We start from the raw sequence: 14,390 nt of genomic DNA, 5'->3' as shown, positions 1-14,390 counted from the left end.
CCTTGGCCTCACAGTTCTGAGGACTGGAGTTCAAATCCCGGCCCCGCCTGTGTCGAGTTTGCATGTTCTCCCCTCTCTCCAATGCGTGGGTTTTCTCCGGGCACTCCGGTTATCTCTAACATCCCAAAATCGTGCATTCATTGGGGAAATTCCCCTTGGAGTGATTGTGAGTGTGACTGTCTCTATGTGCCCTGCGATTGCCTGCCAACCAGTTCAGAATGTACCCCGCCGCCTGTCCAATGACAGCTGGGATTGGCTCCAGCTCCCCCGCGACTCTCGTGAGGATAAGCGACTCAGAAAATGGATGATTGGTTGGCTTGACACATTCAATATGGCGGACACATTTAAGTATCATAGCCCACACCTGTAGACGGAGCACTGTCAGCGTTGAAGCAGGAAAAAAATCTGGTCGGACTGCAACAACTATCCATCCATCCACTTTCTTCACTGCTTATCCTCACGAGGGTTGCGGGGTGTGCTGGAGGCTATCAGGACGGGCAGGAGGCGGGGTACACCCTGAACTGGTTGCCAGCCAATCGCAGGGCACATTGAGACAAACAGCCGCACTCACATTCACAGCTAGCGGCAATTTCGAGTGTCCAATTAATGTTCCATGTTTTTGGAAAGTGGGAGGAAACCGGATTACCCGGAGGAAACCCACGCAGACACGGGGAGAACATGCAAACTTCACACAAGCGTGTCAGGGATTGAACCGGGACATCAGAACTGTGAAGCCAACGCTTTACAAGCTGCTCACCGTGCCGCCGTGCAACAACTAGAGAGCATATTTTTTTGTCAGAAAGTCAAATGTAAACATAAACCATTAATAATTTTGGTGAAGCTAAGAAAGAGCTAATGCATTCTATTTTGAAAGATGGAAAAGGAAGCTTGACAGCTTGTTCCTGCAACAGCTGGTTTTGCAGAATGGAGTGCCTACGTCAAACATTGTGACGTTTAGAAGTTGTTTTTGCGTGTTGGACTGTCTGTGAGCTGTTCTGCTGCCTTTAAAAGGTGAGCTTGATTCGCACCCATAAAAGTTGCATGTGGCCTTAGGGAGTTGAGAGTTTTGATCGTGTGCTTGAACTTGACAGCTTTATCACTGAGCTCTTCGATGCTAGCACACTTTCGCTAGCTAGCGTAGCGCACTTTCTCAAGTCCCACCCAAATTAAAAAGTTAAATATGGGCAGCTCAAAATCCCCCCACTATGAATACAAAGCTCGATATCTTAACATCCGGATATTGAATGTAATGTACTGTTTTTGGTTGTCAATTGCGGGGCATTCCTGGGGTGCATCAACACTCACGTTAGCAAGCTCAAAGCTAAAACATCCATCCAACTTAATGAGAAGCAGACCAATTACAATCTCTCCTTTGTGGAACACACGTTAATTTGAAAAGAGCCAAATTTTGATAACTATTTAGATACAAATCTGAACTTTCCAAGCTAATAAAAACTTTTCATCGCTTTTCGAAGCAACATCCAAAAATCTGTTTCATAAAAAGTGAAAGTAGTGCTTTTTAACTTCTATTGTACAACCCGAACTTAAAAAACAAATCAAAATTTTCCCTGTTTTGCTTTTCTTCCATTCTTTGCTGTATACCCCCCAACTCCAGGAGCACCATGTCCATGTGGATCCAAGCCCAGCAGCTGCAGGGTGATGCTTTACATCAGATGCAGGCACTGTATGGCCAGCACTTTCCTATTGAGGTGCGGCACTACTTGGCCCAGTGGATTGAGAGCCAATTATGGTAATTTCAATTTATGTTCCAAACAATAAATAAATTTTACAAAGCTCCTTCAAACATATATTCAGGGGTAAAAAAAAAAAAAAAAAACACAGTACCAATTGAGTGTTGGACCCAAAAACTGCATTACTTTTTGTACACCGCTTGGTAATTTAGTGAGTAGCCGATTGAATCACAAAGACATTGTTATAATGTGTCAAATGCAGTGCATTTTGGATTTAGACCTTCAGTGGGGGGCTTAAGTGTCCAAATCCACACACTGTATTTTCAAGACCATAAGGCACACTAAAAAGTCTTACATTTTCTCCAATATGGACACGGTGCCTTATAGTGAGGAGCGCCTTATGTCCGCACCAAATCCCAAAATCTGTAAATGTTTTTGTATGAGTTTGATGAGCGCTCCGCCTGACTGACTGAGAGCATTACCTATTAAAATGCCATGAACGAAGAGATGCGCTTAAGGACATCCATTTAAATTGCAAATGATCAAATGGCGGAGAAACATGGGAATTGAGCAGCTGCAAGGTGTATTATGTAGGACTAGATGTTAATATCCGTCTATTCATGCATATTTTGGCTCCGATAAGGCTCTCTGGGATGTTCAAATAAGTAATGGCATCCTACGGGTTATCAAGTGGGCTTCCTTCCGTCATCAAGTGTTTTGCTGACAGGCCCATAACACTCTCGAGAGGGTTCAGCAGTGAATCCCAGCCTCCCAGGATCACCCCCTAGGTGGCATCAATTTTCTTCATCCACAACTACAAGCTGGCCTTTTTCACCGCCATGGAGAGATCTCTGACTGCCTGCCGATGGGCCTTTTCTCAGACTCCCATCTCTCTGAGTAGCCTGAATGTTGAAGAGGCTATAAACCCTCTGCAGCCAACTTCCACCGGGCGTACCTCTTCTCTCCAGCCTTCGGCCGCAAGTTCTGTATACTTTCAGCCGCTTCCGCTCATACGCCTCCTTGACTGGCCCCTCCCAGGGCACTGTGAGCTCAATGATGTAGATGAGCTTGAGAGAGGCATACCAAAGCACTAGATCTGATCGTAGGGTGGTAGATGCAATCTCAGAGGGAAAGCAGAGCTTCTACCAGCAGCCTCCGGTCTCGTGCACTGCCCAACTCTCCGCTGTCTGCTGACTTGTTGGTGTGGCCGGTTTAGCTCTCTTCCTCACGGACAAACAGCCTTGGTTGTCAGTTGGCAGATAAGGGTGGGAGGGCGTTCACCCTCATCTGCTGGTTCTCCAGAACACCAGCGAGACACTTCAGCACTTGGTTGTGTCACCAGGTGTAACGGCCTTGAGTGAGGCTGGTTTTGCAACCAACCAGGATGTGCTTCAATGTTGCAGGAGTTCGGCATAACAGGCACTTGGGATCTTTGGCATACCACTGGTTTAGGTTCGTTGGAGAAGGCAAGACGTCATATACAGCTTTGATGGTAAAGTTTGCCCTGAATACCCCCATCCTCCAAAGCTCTTTCCAGGTTATCTTCCTTGCCTCCACTCCTTCCCACGCAAACCACTGCCCTTGATTGGTCTGCGACACAGCTTGGGTGCACTTTTTTGCTTCCTCTTCCTGACATACCTCCTGGACCACCAGCTTGCATTGCTCCGTAGTAGTGGCCTTGCTCCATACTGGTCTGCTGGCCCCGAGCCCAAGGCCACTCCTCCCCTCCTGCACTCAGCCACAACGAGACTGACTCTGACAATGCCGAAAGGGAACCTGGGAACCTTGATGGAGATGTTTCCTAGCTGTTTATTATACAGAAGATGAGGACTTTGATGGATTTGTGGATGAGGATAAATGGAAAAAATAATGTAAGTACGTACATTGTTAAAAACTCCCTGTTTACATACATTGTTACATATTTCATTAAATTACAACCCAACTCAGTTTTGCTCCCCCTGCCTTTTTAAATAGCATGCATGCTACCATGCAGTTTGAGCTGGCGTATTGTAGCATCACTGGGAGGCTGGAGGCGCTCCCAGCATGTCTTGTTGCGCTAAACGTACATAAATAGTGTTTGAAGTGGATGTTTTGTTTCAGTTATTTCTTCCCTCATTGTTCTGGTTGTTTTGTTGTCTACTAGATGTGCTGTTCTGTTTGCTGTGGTGTAATGATTTTGGTTTGGTGTGACACTGTGAGTGAGGATGGCATATTGACTGGTGACTTGCTGCCACTGGTCGTTGTGGTGGGGGGAAAAAAAAAGTGGAGGCTTGTTCTTCTAATTAGAAAAATAAAAGTGCAGTTTATCCTCAGTGCCTCAGAGTGCCACTGCCACACACAACCCAGACATAGAGGGGATCCAGTTTGGTGATCTCAGACTTGTATCTCTCCTCCCAGACGTATGCCTTTTGAGGTATTTTGGGCACATCCCACCGGTAAGAAAACCTGGGGACAACCCAGGACACGCTGGAGAAACTATGTATCTCGGCTGTTCTGGGAATCACCTCGGGATCCCTCCGGAAGAGCTGGATGAAGTGGCTGGGGAAAGGGAAGTCTAGGCATCACTGCTAAAGCTACTACCCCCAAAACCCGAACCGGAAAACCGGTAGAAGATGGATGGATGGATTTTACTGAAAACATTGATTTCTGCACAGCAGAACTTCAGGGGTGTTTGAAATTTCCATACTTAATGTTTCCATACTTAATTTTTTTCCACCAACTCTTTCTCATTACTCATGGAATAGAACATGAGAAATGTGTGAGAGAAGTGTGTTCTGCTGCGACCTAAAATATGATGTGCGTTTAAAGGGATTCAGTGGAGTTGGGCAACCCAGCAGAAGAAGCCAAAGCCAAGCATCTTCTAGATAACCTGGTGGCAGAGCTTCAGAAGAAAGCCCAGGTTCAGGGGGGAGAGGATGGCTTTCTTCTTAAGATCAAGCTGGGACACTATGCAAACCAGCTAAAGGTAAACTTGCAAAACTGATCATCCCAGAGTAATCTTACATGTAAAGTAACAAAATGATTGTCAAAACTAAGAGCCAATAAAGGCTGAGTTCCTCTTTGTCTTTTATGATCTGTACCAAAGTCCCTACGTTACTGTAAAAGTATGAATGTTGGAAACATTCCCTCTTTGACTAATTGTGAATGCAGAGCACATATGACCGCTGTCCTTTGGAGCTAGTGCGCTGCATCAAACACATCCTGTGTTCCGAACAGCGACTGGTTCAAGAAGCTTCAAATGTAAGTAAGTGTTGAAACAAGCCATGAACCGAAAGGTTCGACTTCCACTCTCAAAAATAAAATTGCAAATAGTTGTGAAGGGATGTTCTCCTGAGTCCTAACTATTATTGCAGTGTTCTGTATGCAGCACTTTGAATTCCCCATATAACAATTACAATGTTTTGTGTTCAGGCAAATTGTATAAGTGGGGGGCAGGCCATAGACAGTCTCTCCCAGCGCCATCAGCAGATCAATCAGGCCTTCGAGGAACTCCGATTAGCCACACAGGAGACTGAGAATGAACTGAGAAAGTTGCAACACAGCCAAGAGTACTTCATCATCCAGTACCAAGAGAACCTGCGCCTTCAGGGTATGCACTTGCACTCGAACAGCTATCCTACTGCTTATTGTTTGAGTGTCAACTTTCTTTAACGCGGTTATGAGTTTTAACTGTTTTTGCAATTTTATTTTTGATACTTATAAAGTATCATTTTTTCCCAACCCTTCTTCCTTACAGATGGCACAATTTTTAAAGCAAAAGTTCTTGTGTCAGCAGTCTCATTCTCTTTGCTCACGTCTTTTATTTAATTTTGTAATTCCCTCTCACATCTTTGCTCAATCCAGACATGCAGACTCATCATTTGACGAGGACAGATTTATAAAACAAATAAGGAAAGCTTCAGCTTTTCACTGAATCATTTACAGTTAAATAACTAAACCAAGAGTGCTTTTCCTTCCCACCTTGAGATTTATTTATTTTAATCATGGCTTTAATTCTGCTTCCATTTGGTCAGCCCAGCTGAGCAGTCTGAACTCCCTGCCTCCAACTGAACGCACCCAACGGGAAACCACGCTGCAAAGCAAGAGGGCCACTGTGGAGGCCTGGCTCGCCAGAGAGGCCAGCACATTACAGAAATACAGGCTTGTATGACTTTTCAACATCATATCATTTACAGTGCTTTGAAAAAGTATTGTAGTATTGTATGTCATCAAGTATCGCCTTCTCAAGTTCTTATACTACTACAGAATTTCCCCACTTTAAGATCATCAAACCAATATAAATATCAGACAAATATGACCAAACTTAAAAGGCTGTTTTTAAATTGTGATTTCATTTATTGAAGAAAAAACAATATTGAATATTCTCACGTCAAATTGGACAAAAGATGTAAAAAAGCGACAAGCCTAATAAATTTCATAAAAATAAAGAAATACAGTAATTGGCGTTTATCAGTCTGAAAAGGGCTACAAATTATCCATCTATCCCTCCATTTTCTGAGCCGATCATCCTCACAAGGGTTGCGGTTGTGCTAGAGCCTATCCCAGCTGTCATTGGGTAGATGGCAGGGTACACCCTGCAGGCATGAGCATTTCACGGAAACGATCGTTCCGTTACCGTGTCGTTACCCAGCCTGAGAAAACACGGAACCAAAAGTCTGTTTCCCAGATCTCTGGGATGTGGGAATGTAAAACAAGTTCTCAACGAAATACAACAATCTGTATAAAACGATTCTACATGAACCCCTTTATTTTTAATGATTAAAACGCCCAGCTTTGTCAGTGTGGTTTACAAACAGCACCGGTTTCCGCTTCTGCGCTACGCATGCGCAAGGTCGAGTTATTCATATCCGGGTCACTCAAACGCTAGTCAAACATGTCGGTTGCTAGGCGTAAAAGACAAAATGCTCATGCCTGCTAGGGCTTTATTTTGAAGTACATATAAAAAAAAGGTTCCCATGAGCATTATCAATGGGAACCGAAAAATCGTTTCCCACCGTTTCCCAGGACAAAAATCAACAGAACCGAAAATCGGTTACCGTATTTGCCGAAATCCTCATGCCTGACCCTGAACTGGTTGCCAGCGAGCGTACATACTGACAGACAAGATTCGCACTCACAATCACCTCAGGGCAATTTAGAGTTTCCCATTAATGCATATTTTTGGGATGTGGGATAAAAACAGAGTGCCCAGAGAAAAACCCCACGGGCACTGGGAGAACATGCAAACTCCATGGAGGCGGGCCGTGTGTGTGTGTGTGTGTGTGTGTGTGTGTGTGTGTGAGTGAGTGAGTGATTGGGAGAGAGAGAGAGAGAGAAGATAATGTCATGGTTGGGGCTAGTGAAGGCCAGATTTAAAAAAAAAAAAAAAAAATGCAGAGGACCCAAGTGCAGGAAGCAAGGCAGGAGTCCTGGAATCTCAAAAACTGCAAACTCAACAGAGTCAAACAACTAATCATCAAAATAACAAACAAAACCTAATACAAATCATAACGGACAACTGACAGGATAAGGACAATTGTATGGGCATGGACAGGAAAACGGGAATAAACAATGACACTTGACATGCACAGACAACCAATGAACCAACAAGAAATGAAAGAAACCAGGGACGAGACATTGAGTAACACCTGGACAAAATGTGAGTGGCTGAAATTAGTTGCACTCTAGAAATCAGTCTTTAACACAAAAGAAAAAAAAATCACTATGCCAGATTTCCGGCACCACTCTAGAATATATTAATCCATAGAATTGACCCCTCCGTACTGGGCACTTAACCACGCCTCCTGAAGTGACATCATGCCACGTGCGCCTACGTCAGACAAACAATTAGCAAAAAGGGCGGCGCAGGAAGAAAAGACTAGAGTGAAATTGTCCATTTTACCGGCTGATTTCTCACTCGCATTCTTAGCTAACAGTGAAATATCGTTGAAAAGCAGACAGCAGGGCTTCAAGTATTTCAGCGAGGGGTATTTCAATGGAATTTACATGCATATCGACAGAGAAACCATTGATATGAGCCCGAGATCTTTCCAGAGTCAGAGGAAGACCGAGAAGCCACATAATATAATATATTATAACCCAAAGACGAATTCGTCATTGACAGTTTCCTATTTTCGTATTACATATCACACTTGTGTGCAGAATCTGTGTATGTATCTGTATAGCCGTTTGTGAACCGCCGTATGAAGGAAAAGAAGGCGAGGCTTGATTTACGAGTTGTTTCTCTCGTTTTCTTTGTGTAACGTCACGCGCTCCCCTCAATAATTATTCTTGAATTAGTGCCGAACCTAGGTAAGTCCCGACCGAGTACGACAATCACTACTTTAGTGTCCTCAAACATCCTTCCTTCAGTCTTGGTGTCTCGGTGCACGTCGAAGGCTTTTAGGACTGCTAGTCCGGTTTAGCTTAGCTAATTAGCCGCGAACAAAGGGACACGTTTGTGCAGTCAGATCATCGCAAAATATCGCTCAACACAGATCAAGTGTGTCAATCATTCACACTTAGCTATGTTATGCAAGCAAAGAACTGCTAATTCATTTATATGAGACATGTATTGAAAATCAAATATAGGGCATACCTTCGTGCTAACAAAGTCCGGTTTAGCTTAGCTTGGGAGCCACCGAACAGAGACACGTTTGTGCAGTCAGATCATCGCAAAATATCGCTCAACACACATCAAGTGTGTGAATCATTCACACGTAGCTATATTATGCAAGCGAAGAACTGCTAATTCATTTATATGAGACACGTATTGAAAATCAAAAATAGGGCTTACCTTCGTGCAAATATATCTGTTCCAGTTGATGGATTCAGTTGATCATGCGGTCTTCCACAAAGGTTTATCCATCAAAGACATTTTTCGTACTGGGTCTTCAGTTTTGGAAAGGGTACGAATTGAACTCCACAAACTAGCCTTTCAGGATACCTGTCGTCACTATTATAAAGTCCGTGACTACACCTCTTAACCATATCTATTGTTAAAGAACCCAAATACGCGATAAAACGCTACCAAAAGCTATACTGGACAATACAACGTTGTCTGAGAAAACTGCAGGTCCAAAAAGGGGGCGTGGTTTATGCAGATCTCTGGCCTCTGATTGGTCAGCGACGTGGATGACGAAATTTCTACGGAGGGGTCAATTTCTTTCCCAGACACAAATTTATCATAGTTAATGCATCCCTGCTCTTTATCAAGTATCTCAGATGCAAGGCGCGCATCAAAGGAGATCCCTGTTGTTCTAGTGAAGTGATTTTCCATGATTCTTCAGACCTGTGGGTCACCATCATGTTTCACTATGTTTGGATTTTTTTCCAGTTGTCTAGCAAATTTTGCCGAGAAGCTTTACATGGTAATATGAGTAGACCTCCTTTCAACTTGTTTCCCATGACTGTCAGGTCCACAGCTGGTGGACTCAATAGTATGACAAAGACAACAAGAGATGATTGAACTGGCAATGATCCGAAGGTCACCTCAAAGGGAGTTCAAATCTGACAAACAATGATGGAACCATGGTTATACACCTGAAATGGGGTTGTCACACATTTCAAACTGGTAAAGGTTGCTGGCCTGGAAGACAATGAAGAAATGCACAAAGTTGGGGAAGGCAATGAAGTGTAGGTGGAACACATTAGTGTGGGTTCCCATCCAATTGGGAGGAACACATGTGAAGGAGAAAGCAAGGCTTCTGAAATTATATAGCAAGTAAACGAGATGCAAATGCATGATGAAGTACAAAATTGGTACAAATGTGACCTTCAAAGAGCACAGGTCATGACAATCTCTAACACTATCATTTCATTCAGTGATTATTTTTCGAGTGTTCTCAGTGAACGGCATACTGGTTGTCTGCAGGACCTGTCAGAACAACATCAAAAGACCCTGGCCCTTCTGAGGAAACAGCAAACTTTGATTCTTGATGAGGAGCTCATTCAGTGGAAGAGGAGGCAGCAGTTAGCTGGCAACGGAGGTCCTCATGAGGGAGGACTAGATATTCTCCAGTCCTGGTATGGACTTCACAGAAGTCATTTGGCTTGCTTTTGACTGGCAACTTAAAAATACAGTATGTTTTTTTTTTTTTTTTGGCATTGCTTTCTTCACCCACACTTTAGTCTATTTGTACCAGAGCAGGGCAATATATCATTATCATATCTTTATCTAGATATAAACATTCATATTAATACTAAAAATTTAAACGTCATCACACCAAATGTGTGTACTTTTCACGCTCGCCCCGCATGTACAGCTCAGGCCAAACAACCATATACATCCTTTCAAGTCTTGCGTTGATCAACAGCTAAAGCCAGCCAATGACAATTGGCGAAGGGCGGGCCGGGCACTCATAAATATTACACCCACTCTAGGAGAAAAAACAGACTCACTCAAAAAAGATGTCCTGAAAGTAAGCTTGTGCAGTATCTGCTTCAATAGATTTAGTAGGCAAGAATGAGTAGTCGTGAGTGTTTTGGAGGTATTTTGGCTTTAGAAAAGAGGATTTCCAGGAGAGGAAGGTTTTGTTGAGGACATTAAGAAAATTGTTTTGACACAAGGTAGCACAATGAACACTTTTCACTTTTTGAAACATCACCACGTACTAGATGTGTAGCGCAATGAGAAAAATTGTGACATCCCAAGCGATGCCTAAACAAAGTTCAATGCCTGACGCGTTCAGTTGCGTTACGCCATATGAGTCAATGTCCACCAGGCACAGATACATTACAGCACCTATAGCTTACTACATTGCAAAAGACATGATACTTAGTCACAGGCACAAAACATGCCTTCCAGAAAATGCTTCATACTCTGGCCAAATGTTACAAAATACCATCCCGGTCATATTTTAATCAAGCGGTGGTTACACAACTTCAAAATAAAAGTAAAATGAATGTTGAATCCAAGCTCTGTGAAATTGGATTATTTTGCCACAACCACGGACTTGTGCTCGAGCCAGACACTGAACAGTACTTCAGTCTATCAGTCAATTTTTATAAATATGAATTTTGAACTCAAGACTCTATATCAAGATGTCCTTTTTCCCTGACAACTGTAAGTTCTAATTTTTTTTTTCTTTCATTCTTTTGTTTATTGCTGACTTTTTAAATGTTAACGACTGTCAGTGTGCTCTAATTTAAAAAAAAAAACACTTTCCACATCCTTTTGAATTAGTTTGCGTTTATAAATAAAAAAAAATGGATAAAAGAAATCTTAGCATTATCACATCATTATTGAGATATCCGGCATGAATATGGAGACATGAAATATTGTCTATATCGCCCAGCTCTAAATTGTACAAATATATACTGCAGTCTAATTGTACAAATGTTTGACTGCAGCATTTAATGACAATGTCCTGTAGGTGTGAAAAGCTGGCTGATCTGATCTGGACAAATCGGCAGCAGATTCGACGCTGTGAGCATCTTACTCAACAGCTTCCTCTTCCAGGTCCCATGGAAGATCTACTGAACAAACTCAATACGGACATAACTGATATCATCTCAGCCTTGGTCACGAGGTGAAAACCACACCTGATCCCTTACTTAACTATGTGGAATTCCATTGAAAGGCAAATGACTGGTACACAAGGCATGGTTGGATTTTTAAAATCAATTTTTATAATGGATGTCACTGTCTTGTGGATTATTAAAAAGGTCATTCAAATGGCTATGGTTGTCTGCCTCATTTTCTTTCGATAATTTACTTGTTTGTATACTCTCCTCTGTTTAGCACCTTCATCATTGAAAAGCAACCACCCCAAGTGTTACGAACCCACACCAAGTTTGCAGCAACAGTGCGACTTCTGGTGGGAGGAAAGCTCAATGTCCACATGAATCCACCTCAAGTAAAGGCTGTGATTGTTAGTGAGCAACAGGCCAAAGCTCTACTCAAAAATGAAAGTACACACAGGTGAGACCTAACTCTGAAGTGCAGACTTTCTTAAGGCTCAAAGACTAAAGTACAGGTGCTCGATAATAATCTCTGATTCACTTTTGCCCCCATGCGCTTTTGTAGTGAAAGCAGTGGTGAAATCCTGAACAACAACTGTGTGATGGAGTATCACCAGGCCACAAGCACTCTCAGTGCAAACTTCAGAAATATGGTAGGTTTCCAATTTAAAGATGTTTCATGTTTATAATGAAATGTCATAAAGCAGTTCATTGCAAAATAATTAAATGGAATGCTTTATCCAAGCGCATTCTACAGTTCTAAGCTGTCAGTATTGTCATAACTTGTTATAATTCATACATATTGTAAAAGTAATGACTAAAGGTTCTCTTAGCGACTCACATTTGCTACGTGAATTCACATTGCTAGTGGATTACGGCCGTGATTATTTCGAAGGAATTTTTCACCTAAAAACTATGCTTAAAATGGTAAAATTCCAAAGAAGGGTCAACATACGGTAAATGTTACTTATTTTTCAACACAAGTTTGAAACAAATTTGAAGTCACTATTTTCGGTCACACCCACAGTTGTTTGCACTGTTGATATTGACTACATATTTTGTAGCAAGATCTTCCCTCAACTTGATGCTGGATCATCGCTTGGACTATGGATTAACTATTTCTTTCACTCTACTTTGCCAGCATGGTGGCACACCTGAGTGTTGGCCTCACAGTTTTGAGGACCGGGGTTAAAATCCTGGCGCCGCTTGTGTGGAGTTTGCATGTTCTCCCCGTGCCTGTGTGGGTTTTCTCCGGGCACTCCTGTTTCCTCCCACATCCCAAAAACATGCACTCATTGGAGACTATAAATTGCCCCTAGGTGTGATTGTGAGTGCAACTGTTGTGTTTCCATGTGCCCTGCGATTGGCTGCTCACCAGTTCAGGGTGTCCCCTGCCTCCCGCCCAGTGACGGCTGGGATGGGCTCCAGCACTCCTGCGACCCTCGTGTTGATAAGCAGAACTGTGAGGTGAATTTCATTTGATCCATAAATTAAAATTTTGTTTTTTTGAGTGAATGATGTGATGCATCATGATAGACTGGGTTTAATATTTCTCTCACAGTCCTGAGGTTTGAAGTTGGAATCTTTGCTCAAGGTTGGAGTTTGCATATTCTCCCCCAGGCTTGCTTGACTTTTCTTACAGTACTGGGGTTTCCTGTCACATTTCCCACCCCCCAAAAAAACTTTGCCTTATCTTCCATGTTATGTTAATTGAAGACTAAATTGTCTATACATTTAAATGTTAGCGTCAATTGTTTGTGCCGTGAGTGATTGGTGACCAGTCCATATGGCTTTGCTCCAGAGGGGTATCCCACCTCTTGCTCTTGATAGGCTCTGGATCACCTGTGACCCTATGAGAACAAGTGCTATTGGAAATAGATTATGAATGATGGTGGTGATGCTGATGTTGTTAAAGCCAAGCTATTCCCAGCACAAGTAAGATGTGTTACTGTATTACAGACGAGTGGAATCAGAGTACTTCCCTGCTTAAAAGGAGGATGGCCATTTAGCCATTTTCTATTGGGACATATTGCTCAATTATTTGACTTTTATTAACACTATAACACTGTTCATGCATGTATTATGAACTTGAATTACTGAATAATTATTTGTCTCCATGTGATTAGTCTCTGAAGCGAATCAAGCGTTCGGACCGTCGAGGTGCAGAGTCTGTGACTGAGGAAAAGTTCACAGTTCTGTTTGAATCACAGTTCAGCATTGGAAGCAATGAGCTGGTCTTCCATGTTAAAGTAAGCAAACATTTTTTAACATCCTTTAAAGGAGAAATCCAGTGGTTTGCATGAACGATGTATCCAATAGGTCATGTAATGTAATGTGCCCTATTTTGACAATGTGATGCTAAATCATGTCTCATTTAATAGTGTTTTGACAAAATTTTTATCGACAATTACAAATTTTAAGGGGCGCTGCCATTTTCGCGAGTCACATGATCTACGTGGGCGTATGCGACATGTACTGTGCCGCAACAAAGGCTCGATTACATGAGACGCCATTTATGCCCAGCTCCGATTTCTCGTATTTATCCTTATCTGATGAAGAAATAGCAGTAACGGTTGATCGGGAAGATGGAGGAATACTTCACAAGACAGTAAGGAACAATTGTACCTTTATTTTTGCAATCAGAAGAACAAGCTTATACTTTTTTTTTTCCACCAATACAACTGGTGGAAGCAAGTCAACACGCCAACCTCACACAGTGTCACACCAAACCAAAATCATGACACCATGTCAAATAGAACAGCTCAACCAACAGACAATGAAACAACAAAAACAATGAGCAAAGAAATAATTGACACAAAACATGCACTCCAAACAGTATTTACATACATGTTTAGCGCCGCAAAGCATATAGCTACTGTATAGCGACACTAGATTAAAGGATACGGTAGCATGCATGCACGTGATTTAAATACTGCTGAATACTGTAATATATACAATGAAGAAAATAAGTATTTGAACACCCTGCTATTTTGCAAGTTTTCCCACTTGGAAATTATGGAGGGGGCTGAAATTTTCATCGTAGTTGCATGTCCACTGTGAAAGAGATAATCTAAAAAGAAAAATCTAGAAATCACAATGTATGATTTTTTTTTTAATGATTTGTGTGACACAGCTGGAAATAAGTATTTGAACACCTGTCTATCAGCTAGAATTCTGACCCTCAAAGACCTGTTTGTCTGCCTTTAAAGGTTCACCTCCACTCCATGTTTTATCCTGAATAAGATCCACCTGTTTGAG

The 14,390-nt window shown here is 42.3% G+C and overlaps 1 protein-coding gene across 2 annotated transcripts in view; it reads left to right on the top strand.

Moving 5' to 3' along the window:
- The first annotated feature begins 81 nt into the window (after positions 1 to 81).
- Positions 82 to 14,390, top strand: part of LOC133495970 (signal transducer and activator of transcription 5B-like) — a 29,591-nt gene continuing 15,282 nt past the window's right edge. For both annotated transcript variants that reach the window (XM_061811069.1, XM_061811068.1), the window contains exons 1-11: positions 82 to 1,011; positions 1,616 to 1,750; positions 4,500 to 4,656; positions 4,842 to 4,931; positions 5,103 to 5,280; positions 5,705 to 5,835; positions 9,544 to 9,695; positions 11,045 to 11,200; positions 11,413 to 11,592; positions 11,698 to 11,785; positions 13,259 to 13,381. In XM_061811069.1, the coding sequence (XP_061667053.1) occupies positions 1,623 to 1,750; positions 4,500 to 4,656; positions 4,842 to 4,931; positions 5,103 to 5,280; positions 5,705 to 5,835; positions 9,544 to 9,695; positions 11,045 to 11,200; positions 11,413 to 11,592; positions 11,698 to 11,785; positions 13,259 to 13,381 (1,383 nt within the window). In that variant the 5' untranslated portion in view covers positions 82 to 1,011; positions 1,616 to 1,622. The remainder of the gene's footprint in view (positions 1,012 to 1,615; positions 1,751 to 4,499; positions 4,657 to 4,841; positions 4,932 to 5,102; positions 5,281 to 5,704; positions 5,836 to 9,543; positions 9,696 to 11,044; positions 11,201 to 11,412; positions 11,593 to 11,697; positions 11,786 to 13,258; positions 13,382 to 14,390) is intronic.

Source organism: Syngnathoides biaculeatus, chromosome 22 (genome assembly GCF_019802595.1).
Source record: "Syngnathoides biaculeatus isolate LvHL_M chromosome 22, ASM1980259v1, whole genome shotgun sequence".
NCBI classification, from domain to species: domain Eukaryota; kingdom Metazoa; phylum Chordata; class Actinopteri; order Syngnathiformes; family Syngnathidae; genus Syngnathoides; species Syngnathoides biaculeatus.
This window is presented reverse-complemented; position numbering and strand designations above follow the sequence as displayed.